Genomic DNA, 25,015 nt, shown 5'->3' on the forward strand with positions numbered 1-25,015 from the left:
TGTGCTGGATGTGTACCTCCTGGATATTGCGTCCCCAGTAGTGGCTGCGTTTGTCCCTTACAGTTCTCTGAGTTTGCATCACCCCATTCTCTTGGACTAGATGATCATTGGCACAAATAGAAAATGGTATGTTTGGGCAGATAAAAAAAAGAAGTTTAGAAGTTTGAAATTCCAAGTATGGGACTTCTTATTATGTGATGACTTTCTAACTCCTACCTTTAGCTAAATGCTGTGCTCAGTGAAGAGTCATTGGATATATATAAAGTTTAGCTTTGGACATAAAAGAGTTTTCATTAGTAAAAGTCTAGTTTTGATTTAGTCGTAATTCTCTTTCCAAAATTGAAAGAAGTCTCGAATTCGAATCTCTGTTTAGATTATTATCAAATAAAATAAAAAAACTTTATGAAGAGAATGCTAGCTTTTCTTCAATCATGGGAAGTTATAGATCAATATTTCCCTTATTATTTTAAGCAATTGTAATAATTAATTTAAAAAGAAAGGTGTTATGGTAATGCTACACTCCCACTTTTACTCTCATTCACTTTTTCTCTTTCCTACAATGTGCTTTGTCTGCTCTACTATATATAGAGGCGATAAGTAAGTTAAAGATTGGTTATTTCTAATCTCGGGCATTGAATTGCATTCATTATATGTATTGGTAGATTTAATATGCAACATACATGCAATAAAACTGTCTAGATTAGAAATATATAACCAATCCTTGACATAAAATACTTATTGGAGAATGCCTCATATATATATAACTACCTATCAACATGTATAACTTGTATAGATATGCTTATAGTATATTAAAAAAAATATAGGAATTAAAGCAAGATATAAGAAAGAAAACATACGTACATGAAAGAGTTGAGGATGAGTACAAAACTATATCGGATTATTTTAAAAATATAAGCTAAACCCCATCTAAAACAGGTTTTAGTTAAATTCTATCTATTCTACTTTTCTTCTTCTTCATATTTCTCATCTGAATCTTCTATTATTTATCTTTATGGAGCTGCTAGCTAGTGGCCCAATATTTTCTCTTTTCTTTCATTAAAAAAATAAAATAAAACCAATAAACAAAAAATATAAAATTTGTCAAACTGGGTCTTGATTTTATCCCTAGATTAGTGCATCTGAGGCCCGACCCAATTACTTACTTCATATGATCTGGAGAAACACCCTGGAGGAAGACCTGCGTTTTTCTAGAATCCACATTGAAGTCCACCCATGTAGCCCATGTCCTCAAAGCTCTCTCATAGGCCACCATGCGATCCATGTCTTTGTATGTTCTTCCTTTATATCGTACAAAATCCCACCTGCATTGCCACCAAAACATGTCCATGCATATGACATTTTAGACTTGAAATTTGCCTATTTACTGTTACTTAATTGCTTTCTTAGTTGTTTTATTAAGGGCTTGGAATTAAAAAGTAATCAAATGAAACTCCCATCAGCATATAGCGTTTGTTTTTTCTTCTTTAAACATTAATTAATAAATGTATTAAATGTTAATTTTTAGATTCACTCATCCTATAGTTTTGAGTCACACTACGGGTACTACATTTGCAAAACCAACTTAATTTGCATGTTTAATTAATTTTATGAAATGAATCATGCTAGAAATACTAAAGTTACACACCAAATTTGAGTCCTAAATGAAGTGCCAAACAAAATAAACGAGAAGTTTCTTAAATGTATTCTTCTCCAACAGGGTTACTTTTATAATGATGTACAAGATGTGTTATAACCCTAAGAAGCAGGGACATACCTTTAGTTTGGCAAACCTAGACTATAGCCAGGTGGCTTCTTTTTTCCAGCTAAAAAAATGAAATCCTAGCTCACCCAATTCAAATAACCTAACCTCATATAGTTTTCCGCGAGGGGGGGTGCCTAATTTAAATAACCTAACCTCATCTAGTTGAAGACTGGGGGGGCTGGGCTATAGCCCAGGTGGCTTCTTTTTTCCAGCCAAAAAAATAAAATCCTAGCTCACCCAATTTAAATAACCTAACCTCATCTAGTTGAAGACTGGATATGATTCGCGAGACCAAGAAGTTTGAAGGTGATGAAGTGAAGCACAAGAACCGTATGGGAGAAAATGATAGCAATTTATGGGTCCCCCATGAGAGGACTGGAATTTATTATCCCAAAGGCCAAGAGAAAGTGATGGACGAAATTTCTCCTAGAGCTGTTAAGGACATGGATGTCAATTGGTTTTCAAACAATGAAAATTAATTGATTAATTAATAAATGCCTATAATATATTGTAAGTATCAATAATTATGTGGTTTTTCAATCGGGTTAAGAGCATCTACAATGGGCTCCCTAAATCACCTCTTTAGACAAATTTTAGGGAGGCATTGTAAAAATGCAACTCCAACCATACTCCATATCCACCTCCTAAAATAGGGAGTCCTCTAGGAGCTCCTAAATCTGAGGAGAGAGAAAGGACTCCTAGTGGCTCCCTATAATTTAATGCTGCCTTATTTAATGAGTATTTCAAACCTTTATTTAATGCTAACTATTTTTTATTTTATTTTTTAATAGAGATGGACCAATCAAAAAAGAGTTATAGCATTTATGACTCTCCAAATTATGGAGTATGGTTGAAGTTGAAATTTTTTAGAGAGCTCCTAAAATAGCTTTATTATATTTTTAGCTCAATTTTAGCTAAGAAATAGAGAGCATCATTGCGGATGCTCTAATATGTAGTATCTTACTTGTTAAGTTCTTAATGATGTGAAATAAGAATGATATCGAATATTTCTCTCTTGCTTATTTTTATTTCTAACAAGTTACTATACTCTTCGTATGATTTTTAATTTTTAATTTTGAAAGTTCTTGTTTGAGCTAAGCCGCTAAGTGGTACATAGTTGTCTTTGTACTCATCGTTTGACTTCACCGTGGTCATTTCTCTATAATAGGTTTTGTCATGTTTGAAATCTTTTTTTGCTTGCACCTTGTTTCATTCTTGCATCGATCGATCTCTAGTTTCTGATGTTTGAAATCTTTTAAAATGATTATTTAAAGTATAGGTATAATATGTTATAATATTGTTTACATGCTTGTCAAAATTTGTGTATTATAAAATCATCATGTTTTTGGGACAATTTTGTTAGATAATTTCGATGATACAAGGCAAACTTATTAATAGAAGAACCTCAACTTTTTTTATCAAGCTGTGTATTAGTGCTTCTTGTTTTTTATGTGCTTGATTTCTGACGAAATCTGTGTTATTATTTCTCAGAGTCAGACAACATGTTTTGATTTCGACTAAAAGAAAAGGACAAGATGTTTTGGTGATAATGATGTTGTTATTCACAAAACCCAAGAGGCCGCAAAGACCATCTTTTGATTAATTAATGTTTAACCGCAAGGTCCAGCTCAATCCAAACTAAACTACTAACATGACTAAAGTTTTATAAAAGTTGAAAGAAATTTTAAGGGCTCGTTTGGTATCCCATTTAGATTTAATTTTATAAACTCAAAAATAGATTTTAAGTTTAAAGCCACAAAAATCCATTTGGTAGGCCTCTTTGTAAAATCCAAACAAACAAAAAACTCTTTTTGTAGGCCCATTTTAAGTTCAAAGTCCAAAGGAACTCTCTCTCTCTCTCTCTCCCCTTTTCTTTTGTTAATTTCAATTTGGGAATCTAGGGTTTCTTATTTTAATTTTGAACTTTGTAGATCTTAAAAATAGTTTGGAGTTCAATTCTTTGAGTAGGATACCAAACAGGTCCTAAATTTCCAAAGTACGATAAATTTCAATTCAAACTAGCTTACAATACTCGCTTTTTCTATTGTGTTGGTGATGTTTATGTTAGATTAAGGGCCAGTTTGGCATTGCTGTGCTGTGAAAATAATCACTGTCAGATTTGCTGTGAGAGAAATCAGCTGTGAGAGAAAGCAGTTTGGCGTTTGGTAAACTTTTTGTTAAAAGTGTTGTTGGTACTGATTCCCGCATAATTTTAAAAAAAAAAATTGCAGCATAATCATTAAACCCAGCGCCTTTTTGAAACTGATTCTTGCATAATCAGAAAATGAAAGCACCTTATTAGCTGCTTTCCCTTATAGCTTTCTCTCACAACAATTTTTAACAATAAGTGATTTTCTTATAGGTTACCAAATGGGCTGGGCTTCCCAAAAATTTTTAAAAATCACTTATCACCCCAAATAAGCAATGCCAAACGGACACTAAGTTTTACATATTCGGAAAAGCGCCAAAAAAGAAATCCAAACAGCTAACAATTCAAAAAAGGCAAAAACTACAAAAGGCCCAAAGTACATCAATTGACCCTACTTTATTCAAACACTTATGAAGCAACATCAAGGAGTTCCTACTCTCTAGCCCAACTGAACTATATGGCTTTCAAGTGATAACATGATTAGAAAAATTATCAATTCAACTTTGGAAGAGTGCTGCAAATAGAAGTTGATTCCAAGTATCCGGAACGCCGGGAAGACACCAGTGGGTGCAATCCGTGCCGCGCGAACCTCCATACCCGTAGGCTGAAGGGTGACCATCTTTTCTTAATTGTGATAGTGTTGTTATGTCCAGCAAATGAACTGGTTTTGACACTCTGCGCAGTACCCTTTCTAAAACAAGTTGTGCTGGATGTGTACCTCCTGGATATTGCGTCCCCAGCAGTGGCTGCGTTTGTCCCCTACAGTTCTCTGAGTTTGCACCCCCCCATTCTCTTGGACTAGATGATCATTGGCACAAATAGAAAATGTCATGTTTGGGCAGAAAAAAAAAAAAAGTTTAAAAAGCTTGAAATTCTAAGCATGGGACTTTTTATTATATGATGACTTTCTAACTCCTACCTTTAGCTAAATGCTGTGCTCGGTGAAGAATCATTGGATATATATAAAGTTTAGCTTTGGACATAAAAGAGTTTTCATTAGTATAAGTCTAGTTTTGATTTAGTGGTAATTCTCTTTCCAAAATTGAAAAAAGTCTCAAGTTTGAATCTCTGTCTAGATTATTAAAAGAAAAAAAAACTTTATGAAGAGAATGCTAGCTTTTCTTCAATCATGGGAAGTTATATATCAATATTTCCCTTATTATTTTAAGCAATTGTAATAATTAATTTAAAAAGAAAGGTGTTATGATAATGCTACACTCCCACTTTTACTCCCATTCACTTTTTCTCTCTCGTACAATGTGATTTGTCTCCTCTACTATATATAGGGAGATTCTCCAATAAGTAATTAAGTTAAATATTGGTTATTTCTAATTTCAGTCGTTGAATTGCATTCATTAGATGTATTGGTAGATTTAATACGCAATATACATGCAATACAACGGTAGAAATTAGAAAATATAACTAATCCTTAACATAAAATACTAATTAAAAAATACCCCATATATATAACTTGTATATGATATGCTTATAGTATATTTAAAAAAATATAGGAATTAAAGCATGATATAAGAAAGAGAACATGAAAGAGTTGAGGATGAGAGTACAAAACTATATAAGCTAAGCCCCATCTAAAACAGTTTTGAGTTAAATTCTATCGATTCTAACTTTAAAAAAAAATAATAATAATAATATTTCTCATCTTAATCTTCTTTTAATTATCTTTATGGAGCTGCTATTTAGTGACTCAATCTTTTAGAGATTTTTTATTTAAACCCCACACTTCTCTTAGTTCACCCCATGTTCTAAGTTCACCCCATCTTTTAATTTAAATTTTCACAATTTCTAAGAAAACCTCATTATCTTCCCAAACTACCCTTAAATACACCCCAAACTGAAAAAATAAGAAATAAAAGAGATTTTCTATTTAAACCCCATAATTTTCTTTGATCCCAGCAGAAAAAAAACACAAACAAATGGAACCCCAAACCCGAAATTTAATACTTTCTAGAGAAAGAGAACAACTTTACCTCTCTCCAAGAACTGTAACTGGAATTCCAACACTTAGGTATTGTTGAGTTGAGAACTTGAGAGAGAGAGAGAGAGAGAGAGAAGAGAGAGAGAGAGAGAGAGAGAGAGAGAGTGAGTTTGTAAACAGGAAGTTGGGGTGTGTGGGGTGTGTGTATAGATGTACTGGGGTTAATTATTAAGTTAGATGACCTTTTTTGTCTTTTTACCCAATAATAAAACTTACAGCTTAATAATTTAAGTATTGGGGTGAACAAAGAGAAATGCGGGGTTTAAATAGTAAATCTCATCTTTTATCTTTTTCTTTAATTAAAAAAATAAAATAAAAGCAATAAACAAAAAATATAAAATTTGTCAAACGTGCTCTTGATTTTATCCCTGATTAGTCCATCGGAGGCCCAGTTACTTACTTCATTGAATCTGGAGAAACACCCTGGAAGAAGACCTGAGTTTTACTAGAATCCACAGTGAAGTCCACCCATGTAGCCCATGTCCTCAAAGCCCTCTCATAGGCCACCATGCGATCCATGTCTTTGTATGTTCTTCCTCTATATCGTACAAAATCCCACCTGCAATGCCACCAAAACATGTCCATGCATATGAAATTTAGACTTGAAATTATTTAGTTTTCTTTATATTTTGATAGCAACTTCATGAAGATTGTAACTATGTATATGTAATCTAACGTACGGTTGTTTTCTCCCTGTATGAAGCCACCAATGCCATGTATCGAAGACCAAGACATCAAACGTTCTCCAAAAATTTCCATTTTGAATCGCATCGAGCACAAGAACATGCCCAATTTTCTCACGCATAATATCTACTAAATAGGAATTGCGGGAGAGCATGATTGAAACATCAAATTCCTACAAGTTTCCTTGAGAAAATGAGTTAGGATTAAAATAGGTGATCGGTCTGATTCCATTTAATTAATGTACAAAAACAAAAACAAGAGGGAAGCCTTACAGGAAACTTGAGAATGGAGAGGCCTCCAGTCCTGATAACGTTGTACTTGGCTTGTGGTGCTGACTTGTAAATTAAGCATGCGAGGGACTGCCATTGATTCAAGCTCAGTGAGTCCCCCACAAACAAGATGCGCTTCCCTCTAAATCTTCTTAAAAACCCTCTACCACTGATCCTATACATATACATTTATAAACATTGGCAAATTTAGCTTTGTGAAACATATTTACAAATCGTTAATGTTTCATATGTTAAACTTGGTAATAACTTCCACCACATTTAGTTTATAAAATTTATGTTATGTTAACTGGAAATATGTATTAGTGTCGAGTACAGTATCATGAAATTAGCAAGATGACTTCGTAGACGATGAATAAACAGCACAAGAGTTATATACCTTGGTATCTGGCATGAAGTGGGCTGCCATCTGTACTTAAGATAGTCATTGTCCGGTCTTCCATTGTTTTGGCAATTAAACTCCTTCCCTATGAAGGGACATGTTGTTGAATTGTAGAGAGGATAAAACCTATCATAAACCCATCTCCCATGGAAAAGGTCACAGCTGCCACTGTTTACTACATTGTTGCTTGGCCTAGTATTCCCTTGGACTTGGTGCAAAAGACAGAATACCAATGCTGCAACAGTTACACAAGAACAACCCATTGTGTTAGAAAGAGCGATGGAGTGTGTCAGAAAGCCTAATTGATGAGATATTGGCCTTTGCAAGTGGAAAAGACAGTGGCTGTGTCCTGATTGGCTTAGGCGCATAAAGGAACTTCTTGTTTGGATTGTTGCAAGTTTTGAGTGGCTTTTCTCCACCCGCAAATGATAAGGTTGGAGGCTAGCTACCTTTCCAATTCGTAACTTTTTTCTTTTTTCTTTTTTCTTTATAGTTGGTATTTTGATTAGATCGATCCAACCTCTCCAAGCAGCTCCAAAATGGATGTACCAATCAAGACGCCAACTTCAGAAACATTGAAATTAAAAAAAACAAAGAATTATACAGTAATTTTCCTATTGTTTCACGGTTGTCAAAAAACAAAGAAAAAAACAATCGAAAGCCACGCAAGAAAGTGCAAAAAAATTTGGACTAATCTTCTCTGTATCGTTCCAATTTTATCGGATATCCCCGAAGGGACAAGCTTTAGTGTTGAAAAGCTCTATATAAAGTCTTCATTCATAGAACGGTATTCCGATATGGGATTCATGTTTCTTAGTTTTTAATCAAGTCAAGTCGACATTCCTTCCTACTTTAATTGTTTGGCTGGCCCAAGTCTAAGACAAACTCCCGTCCTTTATCACTTGGGCCTTTCTTTGCTCATTCAATCCAAAAATTAAAGCCCAGAAACAACTCCATTTGCCACTAGCAGAGTAGTAATATATCTGAAAATGCCCGCTGATTTTTTATTAACACGATTTCGAAGACAACTGGTATATTTCAAAATTATGTAATTAATTGATAAGCTGTGACTTGATTCTGTTTTAAATTATTTATAACCTTTTTATATGTATCTATATATATATAAAGCAAAAGGTAGAGAATGATGAAACATTCAAAATACCAGAAAATGCGTTGGTTAATTCAAACATTAAGGATTGAAATTATTAATTAAATGAGGATAATATGGTAAATTCACATTTTTTCATATTAAAAAAAATTAAAATAAAAAATACCCATGTTATCTTTTCTTAATTCTAAAAATAAAATAAAAAATAAAAAAGAAAACCAATTGGCACATGCGTGAGCAGGGGCTATTATATCTTAAGAAAGAATTTGTAATAGCTTTTCTGAATGTAAACTTTTTTAATCCCTTCGAAATTTGGTCAATATAACGATTACAATGAAAATGTTAACATATGATAACCCATGGTCATGGACTACATAAATATATGTTCACTCTTGGAGGTTATTAACCAAGGTGATTGAGCATATGCAGAGCACAATTTGTGTCCACTTTAATAAAAACAAGAAATCTTACACATGCATGTGAGATAGTTATTTTCCCGGCAGAAAAGAATGGAGTAGTGTGATAAGAATGCGAAGAATCTTATTTGCATTGTTAGTGTTTTTTTTTATATATATAAGCGATAGTGTAAATTATAAGGGGCACACACACTATCAAAATACCATGTAGATTTGAACCTGAGACCATTGATCTACACATCAAGGTTCTTTTCGATTGAGTTAAATCCTGTTGGCTGTATTTATTTGTTTTTTAAACACTTGTTTAGTGTTAGTTTTAATATATTAAAGACTTATTTATTGTAGTGCCCTATGAAACTATGATCAAATCTTACATTGTCTCCCCGGAAGTCGATGGAGAAGAATAGTTTTTTTAATTATATCTTTTTAAAAATTAAACAAGTAATTACATGATTTAATTATATTATTTTAGTTTTTATTAATATTTTATTTCACTTAAGAAAAAAAAAAGTATGCCATACAAATGACACATCATCACTTATGATAAAAAGACTAAAATAATCTTGCCACATCATCAAAATTTATGGAGTTATAAATGGAGATGACGATCGGATGAGCCACTTTGACTTTCGGAGCCGCAAAGACCATCTTTTGATTAATGAATGTCCGACAGGAAGGTCCAACCCACAAACCACTCATTGGGCCACTTAGATGGCCCAATCCAAACTAAACTACTAACATGACTAAAATCTTATAAAAAGTTCAAAGAAACTCTTTGGTATCCTTTTTGGATCCAAATTTATAAACTCAAAAACAAAAAGTTTAAAGCCACAAAAACCCGTTTAGTAGGCCAATTTTAAAAACCAAAACAAAAAAAAACCTTTGGTAGGCCCATTTTAAGTCCAAAGTCCAAACGAACTCTTCTCTCTCTCTCTCTCTCTCTCTCTCTCTCTCTCTCTTGTTAATTTCAATAGTTTGTAGTTCAACACCAAACAAGTTTTTAGATCTTAAAATCAATATTTATTAAAAACAAGTTTTGCAGAAGAATAATAGATTCAACCATCAAGTTTTTAGATCTTAAAATTAGTTTTTTGAGTTCTTTTTTTTTTTAGTAGGATACCAAATAAGCCCTAAATTTCCAAAGTACGACAAATTTCAACTCAAACTAGCTTACAAAACCCGCATTTCCAATTGTGTTGTTGATGTTTATGTTAGATTTCCAAGTTTTACATATTTGGAAAAGTGCCAAAAAAAATAAATCCAAACAGCTAACAATTCGAAAAAGGCATAAAGTACATCAATTGACCCTACTTTATTCAAACATTTATGAAGCAACATTAAGGAGTTCCTAATTGCTAGCATAACTGAACTATATGGCTTTCAAGTGGTAACATCATTATTAAGAGAAAAATTATCAATTCAACTTTGGAAGAGTGCTGCAAATAGAAGTTGATTCCAAGTATCCGGAACGCCGGGAAGACACCAGTGGGTGCAATCCGTGCCGCGTGAACCTCCATACCCGTAGGCTGAATGATGAGAGTCTCAAATTACATCTTTTTAATATTATTTTGGAGACTTTATGATATAATTTTGGCTTAATAAACATAATTTCACTTGTTGTTACATTTTATTCTCACCAACTAGATTTATGAATTTTCTATATTAATTTGGTGAACTTATTAGGTAAATTTATCTTTTGTAGGAAGTTCGAAAGCCAAAAGATGAACATACATTTGTCTAAGTTCAAGCCAGGTGTGAAGAGAATTGGTGGTGGATTTTATTGAAGAATTGATTGTGGGATTATTGTGATTATAAAGAAGGAAAAGAGAAGACAAAACCGTTGAAGCTAAAGAGCCTATTTCATGTCATTCATAGCCATTTAACGCCCACTACCTCACCGTTATTTCTTTTCCACCAACTCTCCACCATCATCACATGTTTAATCCAATGAATCTCTCACTTAAACCCTTCATTACCTACCACGAATGTATTAACTTCCCACTCACCTCATTAACTACTATAAATCACCCATCAACTTATTTGGCAAGGAACCTCCACGACAGATTTCTTTATCCATTTCATTAAAAAATTTAGTTATGTTTTCCTTTGTAATGAGTTGCTAGAACTCTAGCTAAGGCTAAAGGGAATGTCCTTTGAGTAAGTTTGTGAATTGTTCTTTAATCCAATATACAGTATGAATTGCTAAATTCTTTTATTTTTGGTTGTTCAATATTTTCATATCCTTTTATTTTGATTGATGTTAAGTGCTACTATCTTTTCATGAGTCCAATTATATTTTTCTCATTGTTAAGAACTGACTTAGCATGCTTTTAAATTAAAAGATTAGATATTAAGCAACTCCATGTTCTGAACAATCATTAATAAAAGATAACATTGAAAAAGTAAATTGGTTTTAATTTCTTTATCTTCCGATTAAAGTTTCTCAATGATAATTTTAATCGAGTTTAATTTGGATTAAAGAGCATGAAACATATTTTGCTTAAAGAATTGAACCTTGATGCCTTAGCATTTCCATTATTGATATTTCATTTTTAAACTCAATCTCTACAACAATCAAATCAAATTACTTGTCCATTTTGCTTGTCACTTTTATTTTGGTACTTTTAATTATTTCTTTGTGTGCAGACATTTGCCCTTGGACTTCCAAGATTATTAATACGTGTGACTACTTGCACTTGGGTAGACGCAACACTGAAGGGTGACCATCTTTTCTTAATTGTGAAAGTGTTGTTAAGTGCAGCAAATGAACTGGCTTTAACACTCTGCGCAGAACCCCTTCTAAAACAAGTTGTGTTGGATGTGTACCTCCTGGATATTGCGTCCCCAGCAGTGGCTGCATTTGTCCCCTACAGTTCTCTGAGTTTGCATCACCCCATTCTCTTGGACTAGATGATCATTGGCACAAATAGAAAATGTCATGTTTGGGCAGAAAAAAAAAAAAGAAGTTTAAAAAGTTTGAAATTCCAAGTATGGGACTTTTTATTATATGATGACATTCTAACTCCCCTACCTCTAAATGCTGTGCTCAGTGAAGAGTCATTGGATAAGTTTAACTTTGGACATAAAACAGTTTTCATTAGTAAAAGTCTAGTTTTGATTTAGTGGTAATTCTCTTTTCAAAATTGAAAGAAGTCTCGAGTTTGAATCTCTATCTAGATTATTAAAAGAAAAGAAAAACTTTATGAAGAGAATGCTAGCCTTTCTTCAATCACGGGAAGTTATAGATCAATATTTCTCTTATTATTTTAAGCAATTGTAATAATTAATTTTAAAAGAAAGGTGTTATGGTAATGCTAAACTCCCACTTTTACTCCCATTCACTTTGTCTCTCTCCAACAGTATGTTTTGTCTCCTTTACTATATATAGGGGATTCTCCAATAAGTAATTAAGTTAAAGATTGGTTATTTCTAAATAAATGAATCATATCCAAACGATATGCACCATGTCATTTAATCATGTGGCCCTTTCATTGGACCTAACCCCACTCAAGGTATTAGACCTAAGTGGTTGAGGTTGGACTTAGCAGCGAGCTCCTAAAGGCTCAAGAAATCTTTGCAGGGGAGGTGGAGTTGCAGTGACCATGTCACTCTTGAAAATATATGCTTCCTCTTAAAGGAATTTGGGTTCAAATCACCACCCATATCTGGATGATATGATGTCTCACTAATCAAGAATTGGAAAGCATTTGAAGGCTAGAAATTCTCCTATGACCAAACGTTACGTTCCGTTGCTATGAGCACTATCAAAACTAGGACTTACTTTTAGCTGCTATATATAAAAATAAAAATAATATAATTATATATATATTAATTTAAAAAAACTAAACATGTACCTCTTACTTTTATAAGGTACCAAACCTTTTTCAAGTAAACTTAGCTACAACTTTCTAAGCTACCAACTTGACTGTTAAAGGTTTCTTGACACACACAACATTGGCGTGCTAATAACTTCAGAGATCTTCTACACTTAGTTTTGCAAGGGGTTGTAAAGGCAATAGCTAACGCTGCTGATTTTTCTTACTAAAGTTTGGTTCCATCAGTAGGCTATTATTTTAACATAACTCATTACTTTCTGATGATTGGAATCTTTCAAAAGTTGATGAAATAACTCAGGTTCCAAATGTTCTAAGTTTATCTGCAAATTGGTAGCTGTTTGCTTTTGTTGTGTCTTTGATAAAGTTAAATTCTTGTTTTTTCAATTACACCTTCTTTTGCTAGTCAAGTGTTTTTTTTTTTGTTATACTTTGTTTATACCCTATCTGATCGTAAGAGGAGTGTTTGGCACCCCTTATTGCCGAACGCAACGCAAAAGACCCCATTGTCTAACATTCCTCGCTGGAACACATGCAGCCACCACAGACAGTATCCACAGTCCCACATCAAAGTTCACTCAAAATGCACACCTCCCAAGACCTATGAAAGTTGGCAAAAGTCCCAAAAAGGAGGTCACGGCGACTTTCGGCAATTCTACCATTACTCTGTCTAGAAGATACCGAAGGTCAAAACATCAATAAGTTAGGCCCAGAAGTGCTGAACCATTTTTGAGCATCAACAATTTGGCGCCGTCTGTGAGAAACGATACTAATCAATCCACTACCTCTATCATATTTAGATGGGGACTGCATCAGTGCCGTTGTTCCTACCAACAGAAGGATCACTGTTCAGTAAGCAAAGCGGAGCAAGCCCAGCATTGCCCCCATCACTCTAATTGGCGATTCATCAACACACCAAACCACTACTGAAGCCGAACTCTTAGCCCAAATTGCAGCACTTCAGCAGGACATGGAAAAAGTGCAGGAACACAACAACATCCTTTCGTTCAAAGTGGATGAAACACAGCAGTAGTTCAATCAACAGCAAACTTAGAATATTCAAACCGATCAATCTTCTCAGAGCTTGCAAACTCCTAATCGGCAGAAGAGAGGAAAAAGGGGGACGAGGGCAACGCCTGCTCCTTCTAAGCATTTAGTTGTACCAGCTCCCAATAATAAGCCTTATCTTTCGCAAAAGGTTCATTCTGATTGTCGCCACCGATTGATGGATCGATAAGAAGAAAGGGATAGGTCACTGACCAGGATTGAGGCACGCCTTAACAATTATCGAATGCAGGTTTTGGGCAATAGATCGCCCATTCCGCGGGTGCAAGGTTTGGGATTCAATAAATCGCATACCGTTCAGCAACGCTTACATGGTACTCAGAAATCCACAGAAGGAGGTCGCCACACTGATCGGAAGACTACTGAGAAGGAGAAATCCCTAGCTGAGACCTCGTCATTCGCCTCATCCTACAAAAGGTTCAGAAAATGAGGGATGACAGATCCCATTCCCAAGAACCAGGGTGGAGTAAGCTTCGACCAAGGCTATTCACCGATCAAATTAAAAATTCCAGACATGTGTCTACCGCGCAGATCTCACGGCCTGGGTTTCCGAGCCGAGGGGATATGCGTTGACACGCGGCTTCCTGCTTTTGGGTGCAGTGCGTTTGTGCGCGGGCGTGCCAGCACGGTCTACTGTGCGTCGAGATGGTTGATGTGGATAGAATGGTCAAGTGGTGCTCTTGTTTGGACTCGTCTTCTAATCAAACGATTGTAGCCGAGAGAGGAACTAATCTCGGCTGTTAGGTTCACGGCCTGAGCTACAAGGCCGTTTAGTGATGGTGTTGGTGGGTTTTGGGCGGTGCTCCGGCGCGCTGCTCAGGGAGCGACGGTCATATGATATATGGGGTGAATGAGCGAATAACAAGGATGATGCTCCGGCTCCTTGAAAATCAAGGGTCGTATGATATATTGATAAATGAATTTTCCTTACAGTCTAACACTACTCCTAGGAAAACAAGTAAAGATATTGAAAGTGCATTACAGGAAAATATAAGTTGCTCCGTGGGAGGCTTTGGTTTGGTGTTTGAACCCTTTGAATGTAGCTTGAGCCTCGTATTTATAGGAAGGGTTCTTGGAGGAGTACTCGAGGCTGAAAATCCGCATGGTGGAGCCTGATTAGAGCAAGTGGGCAGTCTAATCGACATTTGGGATCGTGAAGTATGGTGGTGTGGCCCCATAAATCCTCATGAATCTCGACCGCCGCCTTGATCGTGGGCTCTGCGCTTCTGGTCGTGGAGACGCATTTATTGTTCTGATAGCTGGTGACCTAATCTCTCAAGCTGCAAGAATTCTTGTGAGAATGTCCACGTCTAATCACTCTGTTTCCTGTCGCCAAACCCTGACTTCAGTCACTTCCCACCTTCCCCCATTCAGTAAATGCTTATTCGTGGCCAGTGGGTTTGCTGTAATAAATAGAGGCATTACTTCATTAAATGAAGCATGGGACCCTAATATCACGTGATGATTTGATTCTGATATCTCTGGCCGTGATTTTGCTCGGCCTCGGCCTCGGCTTACAATCGAGGCCGAGATGATCATGCCTTGGCAACTTTTCTTTTGGTTTCAGGAAGGCAAAACACCTTGGCGAAACGCTGCGCTTTAGCTTCTCGAGGAAGTGCTTGGGTCGAGAAAAGGGGCTCCTTCGGCCAGTTTATGGCCGTGATTTATTAGGCACAAACAACATTCTACATAGGAGTAGAGGACCCTCTGACCCATCTCCACACGTTTCAATCAGCCTTCTGTTTCCATCTGCACTGACCAGAGCAGCACTCAATTGGTTTTTTCGATTGGAGCCAGGTATGGTGGATTCCTTTCGGCAACGGGATGATGATCCTTTGCTAGAATACGCCACACGGTTTAGCCATAAGTGCTCTCGATGCCTGGAAACCGATGATCGGGCAGCCTTTGGAGCCTTCAAAAGTGGCCTTCGGTCATCTCATTTTCAATACATGGTGCATAGTAGCAATTGGCATACTTATGACGAGTTAATAAAGCAGGTTGCCATCCATGCAAAGCCGGAGTACTTTAACTCAAAGACCAGGCCTTCGGTTCAGCAAGAGGAATCCAAGCAACAGAAGTTCTCGACACAGAAACTCCCATGTACTAAAATTGATAAATCTAGCAGGTATCAGCCCAACCATAAGTGTAAGGATGCCTCCAATCCTCAATAGGAAAATTATAAAAGGGGCAATGGGAAATATAACAGTGACGATCACCGAGGACTGTTACCGAATCATGACCAAGGGCAGGAAGTCTTTACCCTACTCCATACCTTTTACGAAGCTGTCCTTATGAACGAGCAAGAGATCATCCCAAAGCCAGCCAATCAGAAGCCTAATCGACATGATAACATGGATACTGGCAAATTCAGCCGATATCACCAACATAACAGCAATGATACCGAACAATGCATAAGCTTGAGGAAGATCATCGAGCAGTTGAACCGCCACCACTGCCGCCTCCAAATTCACCCTCATCTCGGCAAGCTTCTCCTCAACTACCTTCACATGCTGTTGGGCAGCCTTCTTGTCCTTGATTAGGTTGGCGTGATCCTGGAGCACCTTCCCAACCTCGGTCACCTTGGAGCAGCCATCCACATACATCTTCTTAGCTCACTTGGAAATTGTAATGGCTCACTTCATATAGAGCCACATGTCTATGGACGCCTGCAAAAATAACGTGTATACATAAATATATATGTATACATATCCAATTCAGTAGGAAGAGGCTTACCGAGGCTTGGAGATGGAAGGCAGGGCCGGCCTCTTCCCGAAGGAACTTCTTCGGTAGCTCTCAATCTCAGCCAAGTCCATTTGTGAACCAATGATCATGTGGTTGGCAAACTAGACCGATTTTGGAGGACAGGCAACGGTGACTGGCTCAAAAGGCAAGTCATCATCCTCATCTTCTACTACAAGGACACCCTCAGATGATCTGGCACCCTAGGCTTCTTCGGAACGGTGTCGCATTTATATCGATAATGGCATGTCGTTTACCAGTTACCTGAAGCGATTATATCGATAATGGGATCCGGGAAGGTTGGAGGGGTCACAATGGTCCCGCTTAAAACCCAAACTTCTTAGACACCGAAGGTGTCGCCTAAAGAACTCCTAGACACTGTATTGACGGAGACGCTCACTGGAGTTACCACGAGTCAGCTTATATAAAAAATCTTTTTAAATTTTTTAAAAAATTTATTTTTTTAAATTAAAAAAAAAAAAAAAAACATAAATTTAAAATAATAACAAGTAAAGAGAAAGGATTGAAATGCTCCCCCTTGAAGCGATTAGGTCGAGCGTGATGCATTTGGAGGTCGCGACTTCTCCCACTACTCCACACTTCCTATCTTTGAAGTTGCCATCTCTCTCCATTTTTATTGAGCTATTTACAATTGCTAAAACAAACACACAAACTTGAAATGGAATTAAAAGGATTAGGAAATAAAAACTAAAATGAAAAGGAAAATCAACACACATCCAATTCCATGCTTCAAAGCAACAAGCACCAATGGGTTGTGTAAGCTGGGACTTAAACCCAGTTCTCTTGCTTGTTGGGCAATTGTCCTTTTCTGTTGGACTACAAACACAACTTGTCCATTAACGTCATTAACTTTAAAACTTGAAATTGTCTAGAAAAACATGAAAATGAAAAATAAAAATAAAACAAGTAGGGAAAAGAAATAGAACCAAACTATGTTGCCAATCCCCGGCAACGGCGCCAAAAACTTGTTGTGTAGATACAGCTGCACCAAAATGGATTCAGTTGCATCCTCAACTTGTGATACTCGCAAGTGCACGAGCCGTTAGGTAGTATAGCATATGTAAGTGCGAGGTCGATCCCACAAGGATTGGTGATTGAATGATCCAATTCATTTCCCTACACAAAACATAAATGAAAACAAAAGGAAATAAATAAAACAAGGAAGAAAGAAATAACTAACTCAAGCAGATAAGTTCCCAAGTTCAATTTGATTAATGGATTGGTTCTAGCTAAAGTATGATTAAGCCATGGTGTGTGGTCATAACCTTGTGTTCCTAATTCCCTAATTTGATCATTTGTTGTCTAACCTAAAATTAAGCATTAGGAACCCATTAAGCATAGAAGAACAATTTAAACAACCAAGCATGTATCTAATCCCTGTTGTCGAATGTCCATACATACTCTTCCTATTCATAGTTCAATTCGAATTAAAGCATGATGTCTACTCTTAATTCAAACCAAGATAGCTAACATGCAAGCCTAAATGGTGATCAATCATTCAAACTAGCATATTAACTTATAAGCATAATGAATAAGAACAAAAACCATAATTGAAACTTGGAAACTAATCAAACTTGAAACTAAAGAAAAGAATTTACATAATGAAAAGTAAAGTGGAACTAAGAAAAACTTAAGGAGAATTTCAGCACAAAGATCTCATTATAACAATTGAAAACTAGAAAGAGAAACTAAGAGAATTTGAGGGAGAGAAGGGAAGGGAGCTCTAGAGAAGTGTTTGAGAGCTCCCCCCCTTGGGGTGTGTTTACAAGCTTGGGAAACCTCACTATATATAGGCCTAAGGAAGCTGAAAATCTGAATTAAGTATGGCTAATGCATACAACACTTTGTTTTATAAAATCTGAAATGGTTGATGCACTTCACTAATGCATACAACACTTCCATTATAAAATCTGAAATGGTTGATGCACTTCACTAATAAATCCCACCAGCAGCCCTAGCTCATCTTCATGTCACCATGACCAAGCTTCCAACTAGAAATGATAGCTCATACCTAGCTCAACATGACCAAGCATCCAACCAGCACATGCTGAGGTCAGCATGACCAGCAACTTCAAGGGCTTACAACTTGGGCTTCTCTTAATCACATTAGGACTTTAAGCACTCTAAATTGAAGTTCAGAATGTCTTCTTTCCAGCCATATGTTATTTGGGCCAATCCAAGGTCGGAGGAGGAAGTTAAGGCCAAAACAAATTGCTAACTCATTTTCCGCACTGATAAGATCCATCCTGAGCATGGTTCTGTGTTTGCTAGGTAACGGACTCCAGATTTATCCAATGGGGCTGAATTTTGGATATGTTATAGTACACACCAATTGGAACAACTTTCATGAAGAATGTGGCCTCATTAGAGCTATGTAGGTTGTTGAAACAAAGCTTGCAATATGACCTACGGAACTGGACTGGCAGGGGGCTGTAGCCAAAATGAGTTTGTCTTTAAGCTCTTCATCCATTCATCCAAATTAGGCCTTAACATGCTTGAATTGCATGAATTATGCTCTCTAAAGCCATCATTATTACCTAAAGCTCAATGAACTGAAAGATAAACACAAAAAGGATTAAAAGCACAAGTTTAACTCAAAAACATAACCAAATCATAAGCTAGAAGGGTACAAAATGATATACAATTATGAACCGATCAAATACCCCCAAACCTAGATTTTGCTAGTCCTCAAGCAAAACAAAAGGAAAACGAAGAAAAATAAAACAAAATAAGAAGTTAACTAGACCACTTTCGTAGGTAACTCGATTGCATTGAGCGTATGCAACAAGCCTTTAAACCTCTAGGCATCCCTAGTAGGAGGAGTTGTGTCTCCTGAGGGTTTAACATATACGATACCCACAAACGTTTTACTGACTCTACAAAACAAAGTGGTTAGAAAACTTAATAGATTTGTTAGTCCTTAAGAAAAACAAAAAACAAAAACAAAAACGTTAACCTTCCAACCGAACAGAAATTTTAAACTTCATAGACATGGCTCAACAAGGAACAAAACAAGCACTAAGGAAGTTCTAAACATTATTCAAGTGCTACCACAATCTCACAAAAATCATGCTCAAGGTGTGTGTGTGTGAAGTAGCCATGAAGATACAACTCATGCTTCTCAAACAACGATATGAATTCCTGCAAGAATGAACACAAGTTTGCCAAGCTAAACCAAAATCAATAGGACTTTACTCATTGATGTAATGTAATGGTTAGAAAAGGAATGGATATTGAAATACAAAGTCTAAGGAACAAAGTAGAGCATGTCATATAAACAAGATCATTGACATTTGAAATGTAAGGCACATAAATTGAAAAGCTCACAACACCATATTTTGCAATTGAATCACTTCACAATTTGATTTTGACATTTACACACTTTGTATAATATTTGGCCCAATTTTGCGGCTCTTTACCCTAGATCACCTTTATTTCTCCTTATATCACCCTAGGGTCGTGACTACATTGGCCACACTTCTTTTCTCTTTTTCTTTTGATTTTTTTTTTTATAGCTCATTTATTGCCTTGAATACATTACAATCTCAAATACAATCATACTCTACATGTCCCCTAGATGGTAGGATGTTTAATGGATGATAAGGTGATAGAAAGAAATGGCTAAGTGTTTGGGCACAAAATGGTTTACAATGGAATATGTATTGTATGGGTTGATGGAGGAAAAAGAAAGAGGCTTAACAAAGATGGCCTAAATCATATCTTAGTTATAACTTAACATTCTAGTGAATCACGCAAGCAAAAAAAATGCATACAATTGGGTAAGACATGCAAGAGGTGTATAGTCATGGCTTAGGTGCATAGAAAGCTCAAGAATAATTATGTGAGACTTAGCTAGCAAAAGAATAAGATTCAGACCTAACACAATGCTTATCAAATTCCTAAGAGCCATATTAGAAGTTAGACTCAAGATTTATCATTGGTGTGGGAAGGAAAACTGAAAATGACTCAAAGAAAAGAAACAGAAAAGAAAAACGAGAGGTTTCAAATTGCAAATTGAATATTTTTTTTTTAATTTATTAAAACACACAAATATACAAGTAACTCAAGGATGACCAGTTAAGGGCCTCAGAAAACACAGCCAGGGGATCCGGGAAGGTTGGAGGGGTCACAATGGTCCCGCTTAAAACCCAAACTTCTTAGACACCGAAGGTGTCGCCTAAAGAACTCCTAGACACTGTATTGACGGAGACGCTCACTGGAGTTACCACGAGTCAGCTTATATAAAAAATCTTTTTAAATTTTTTAAAAAATTTATTTTTTTAAATTAAAAAAAAAAAAAAGAAACATAAATTTAAAATAATAACAAGTAAAGAGAAAGGATTGAAATGCTCCCCCTTGAAGCGATTAGGTCGAGCGTGATGCATTTGGAGGTCGCGACTTCTCCCACTACTCCACACTTCCTATCTTTGAAGTTGCCATCTCTCTCCATTTTTATTGAGCTATTTACAATTGCTAAAACAAACACACAAACTTGAAATGGAATTAAAAGGATTAGGAAATAAAAACTAAAATGAAAAGGAAAATCAACACACATCCAATTCCATGCTTCAAAGCAACAAGCACCAATGGGTTGTGTAAGCTGGGACTTAAACCCAGTTCTCTTGCTTGTTGGGCAATTGTCCTTTTCTGTTGGACTACAAACACAACTTGTCCATTAACGTCATTAACTTTAAAACTTGAAATTGTCTAGAAAAACATGAAAATGAAAAATAAAAATAAAACAAGTAGGGAAAAGAAATAGAACCAAACTATGTTGCCAATCCCCGGCAACGGCGCCAAAAACTTGTTGTGTAGATACAGCTGCACCAAAATGGATTCAGTTGCATCCTCAACTTGTGATACTCGCAAGTGCACGAGCCGTTAGGTAGTATAGCATATGTAAGTGCGAGGTCGATCCCACAAGGATTGGTGATTGAATGATCCAATTCATTTCCCTACACAAAACATAAATGAAAACAAAAGGAAATAAATAAAACAAGGAAGAAAGAAATAACTAACTCAAGCAGATAAGTTCCCAAGTTCAATTTGATTAATGGATTGGTTCTAGCTAAAGTATGATTAAGCCATGGTGTGTGGTCATAACCTTGTGTTCCTAATTCCCTAATTTGATCATTTGTTGTCTAACCTAAAATTAAGCATTAGGAACCCATTAAGCATAGAAGAACAATTTAAACAACCAAGCATGTATCTAATCCCTGTTGTCGAATGTCCATACATACTCTTCCTATTCATAGTTCAATTCGAATTAAAGCATGATGTCTACTCTTAATTCAAACCAAGATAGCTAACATGCAAGCCTAAATTGTGATCAATCATTCAAACTAGCATATTAACTTATAAGCATAATGAATAAGAACAAAAACCATAATTGAAACTTGGAAACTAATCAAACTTGAAACTAAAGAAAAGAATTTACATAATGAAAAGTAAAGTGGAACTAAGAAAAACTTAAGGAGAATTTCAGCACAAAGATCTCATTATAACAATTGAAAACTAGAAAGAGAAACTAAGAGAATTTGAGGGAGAGAAGGGAAAGGAGCTCTAGAGAAGTGTTTGAGAGCTCCCCCCCTTGGGGTGTGTTTACAAGCTTGGGAAACCTCACTATATATAGGCCTAAGGAAGCTGAAAATCTGAATTAAGTATGGCTAATGCATACAACACTTTGTTTTATAAAATCTGAAATGGTTGATGCACTTCACTAATGCATACAACACTTCCATTATAAAATCTGAAATGGTTGATGCACTTCACTAATAAATCCCACCAGCAGCCCTAGCTCATCTTCATGTCACCATGACCAAGCTTCCAACTAGAAATGATAGCTCATACCTAGCTCAACATGACCAAGCATCCAACCAGCACATGCTGAGGTCAGCATGACCAGCAACTTCAAGGGCTTACAACTTGGGCTTCTCTTAATCACATTAGGACTTTAAGCACTCTAAATTGAAGTTCAGAATGTCTTCTTTCCAGCCATATGTTATTTGGGCCAATCCAAGGTCGGAGGAGGAAGTTAAGGCCAAAACAAATTGCTAACTCATTTTCCGCGCTTATAAGATCCATCCTGAGCATGGTTCTGTGTTTGCTAGGTAACGGACTCCAGATTTATCCAATGGGGCTGAATTTTGGATATGTTATAGTACACACCAATTGGAACAACTTTCATGAAGAATGTGGCCTCATTAGAGCTATGTAGGTTGTTGAAACAAAGCTTGCAATATGACCTACGGAACTGGACTGGCAGGGGGCTGTAGCCAAAATGAGTTTGTCTTTAAGCTCTTCATCCATTCATCCAAATTAGGCCTTAACATGCTTGAATTGCATGAATTATGCTCTCTAAAGCCATCATTATTACCTAAAGCTCAATGAACTGAAAGATAAACACAAAAAGGATTAAAAGCACAAGTTTAACTCAAAAACATAACCAAATCATAAGCTAGAAGGGTACAAAATGATATACAATTATGAACCGATCAGTTACTGAGGAATTTGGTGGGCCCAGGAATCCTCCACTTCACCAAATCTGAGATCCGATATTTGACACGGTACTTTGCCAGCTCTACCTCAGTAATCTTATTCGGTTCTAAATAATCAATCCCGAATATAAGCTCCTTAGGTGGACCCATCGGTACCATATAGTTCCCCTACTGAACCACAGTCACTATTGGCCTTGAAGACGATTTGGCAGCAGCATCCCCACGACCAGATTTGGAGGCCTCCGAATGATAGCTCGCATGCCGATCTGGCACTTGCTCATCCCTCATCAGGAATTCGCAGTATTGACTCGTGCTGCGCAATCAATGCCACAAAGTACTATAGCCAATGGCATTGCCTCATCCGTTGGATGAACATTGCCCCTGCCGACCGAGGGAGCAGCCTTGGCCCTCTCTTCGATGACCTGAACTTCGGCATCCTCACTTTCGGTACTGTTAAGGTCCAGTGCCTCACCATCGGTATCCCGCTGATTGTCCAATGATTCTCCATCGAAGCGTTAGGTTCACTATCAAATGGTGCTCGCTATCGAACATCTACAAACAGAAATGAAAGGGAAACTAAATGTCATGCAAAGATCAAACTATGGAGTCCTATGGCTATCGCTACCTACCGAACTAGACTACTAAACGTTCATCGTCATCATACGTGCTCATAGTCTAGTTCTGGCCAAAGAGGTGCATTTAATCAAAAAAAGGAGTCGAAAAAGTAACGTAGCTTGTTTTTTGGCCACAAATAAAGCCACTAGAAATCACTCTATCGTATGATCAGTCGCCAGAAATTGCCTGATCACCGAAGAATGCTCGCCTGAAATCGCCTCTTCACAAATTCACAAATGGCTCTCACAACACAAGTGATCTCAAAATTCAAAACCACCTCCTTTTATACTGAAGGCCCAACCAATTCACCTCGATAACACCGATCGAGGCCATCATTACTTCATTCATCACGCGTACTCTCGACACGTGGCACCAGTAATGCACGGAAGTGACACGCTATGAACGGAAGACTGAGCATCATGCTATGATCTCGATTTTGCTTCCCAACGTGCACGCTGCGCACGAAAGACTAAGTGTCATGTTATCCACATAACCGTTCAAAAGATTCCTATCACTACCGTTATGCACTGGATATGTATCACACTAGGAAGCAGACCTAGTACACAGTATCGTTCGGAAAATTGATACTACCGTAAGGCACACATACTTTTATGGCCCATATAAAGCCAGGAATATGATGCCGTATGAAACACTAACACTGTTGATGAAGCGTTTAGATATCCTACTCCAAAGGGGGGTATTGAACGGAACATCACAAATTATCAAGGCACCGGATACCGAACAACTCCTCTTAACAAACCTTTGGCTAATCAGGATATCTATGATAAGAACAAGTCCCCAACTAAGACGATTCTCTCATACGGGAACTTGGGGGACTCCTTTTTATACCGTATCTGATAGACTAACGAGAAGATCACACGTGGAAAATAAGACGCCATCGGTAAGAGGAGCGTTCGGCACCCCTTATTGCTGAATGCAACACAAGAGACCTAATTGTCTAACATTCCTCATTGGAACACGTGGAGCCACCACAGACAATATCCACAGTCCCACATCAAAGCTTCACTCAAAATGCACACCTTCCAAGACTTATAAAAGTGGGCACAAGTCCCAAAAAGAAGATAACGGCTACTTTCAGCAATTCTGCCATTACTCTGTCCATATTACTATTCACACCGTACTTATTCTAAATTAAGCATCAGAGAGCCTTTGGCCGGTGCCACATTGGTGCTCAAGGGCTTACCGAGCATTTCTTATCTTGTAGATTGCTTGCTCTACCGAAGCCTAGAAGATACTGAAGGTCAAAACATCACTAAGTTGGGCCTAGAAGTGCTGAACCATTTTTGAGCATCAACATACTTACTACTAGATCAATAAACTTAAACCGGAAACTTATCATGTAAGGATTACACCAATTAGATTTCAAGGATCTCTCCCGAGGATTAAATATACCAGACCAGTTGCGTGCATATTTTAACCCTAGCCCTAGTGCCCACTAAT

General features: G+C 36.8%; 1 protein-coding gene across 1 annotated transcript; it reads right to left on the reverse strand.

The window, feature by feature from the left end:
• Positions 1-4,125: 4,125 nt before the first annotated feature.
• On the reverse strand, positions 4,126-7,649 carry LOC110766713 (protein trichome birefringence-like 43). Its single transcript, XM_021970425.2, has 5 exons — positions 7,258-7,649; positions 6,864-7,035; positions 6,588-6,763; positions 6,308-6,466; positions 4,126-4,709 (listed from the first exon to the last, which is right to left on the reverse strand). The coding sequence occupies exons 1-5, from the start codon at positions 7,626-7,628 to the stop codon at positions 4,409-4,411; spliced, it is 1,179 nt and encodes a 392-aa protein (XP_021826117.2). The 5' UTR covers positions 7,629-7,649; the 3' UTR covers positions 4,126-4,408.
• Between the last annotated feature and the right edge of the window lie 17,366 nt (positions 7,650-25,015).

The sequence above is a fragment of the Prunus avium genome, chromosome 3, assembly GCF_965620075.1.
Source record: "Prunus avium chromosome 3, drPruAviu1.hap1.1, whole genome shotgun sequence".
NCBI classification, from domain to species: Eukaryota; Viridiplantae; Streptophyta; class Magnoliopsida; order Rosales; family Rosaceae; genus Prunus; species Prunus avium.

What these genes read in the sequence shown, in the direction of transcription:
- LOC110766713 (XM_021970425.2), bottom strand. Translation starts at nt 7,628, where the DNA reads ATGCGCCTAAGCCAATCAGGACACAGCCACTGTCTTTTCCACTTGCAA. An exon ending in ACTTCATGCCAGATACCAAG is followed by an intron (nt 7,036 to 7,257) that starts GTATATAACTCT and finishes GTATATGTATAG; the next exon opens with GATCAGTGGTAGAGGGTTTT. An exon ending in GTTTCTCCAGATTCAATGAA is followed by an intron (nt 4,710 to 6,307) that starts GTAAGTAACTGG and finishes ATGATCATCTAG; the next exon opens with TCCAAGAGAATGGGGGGGTG.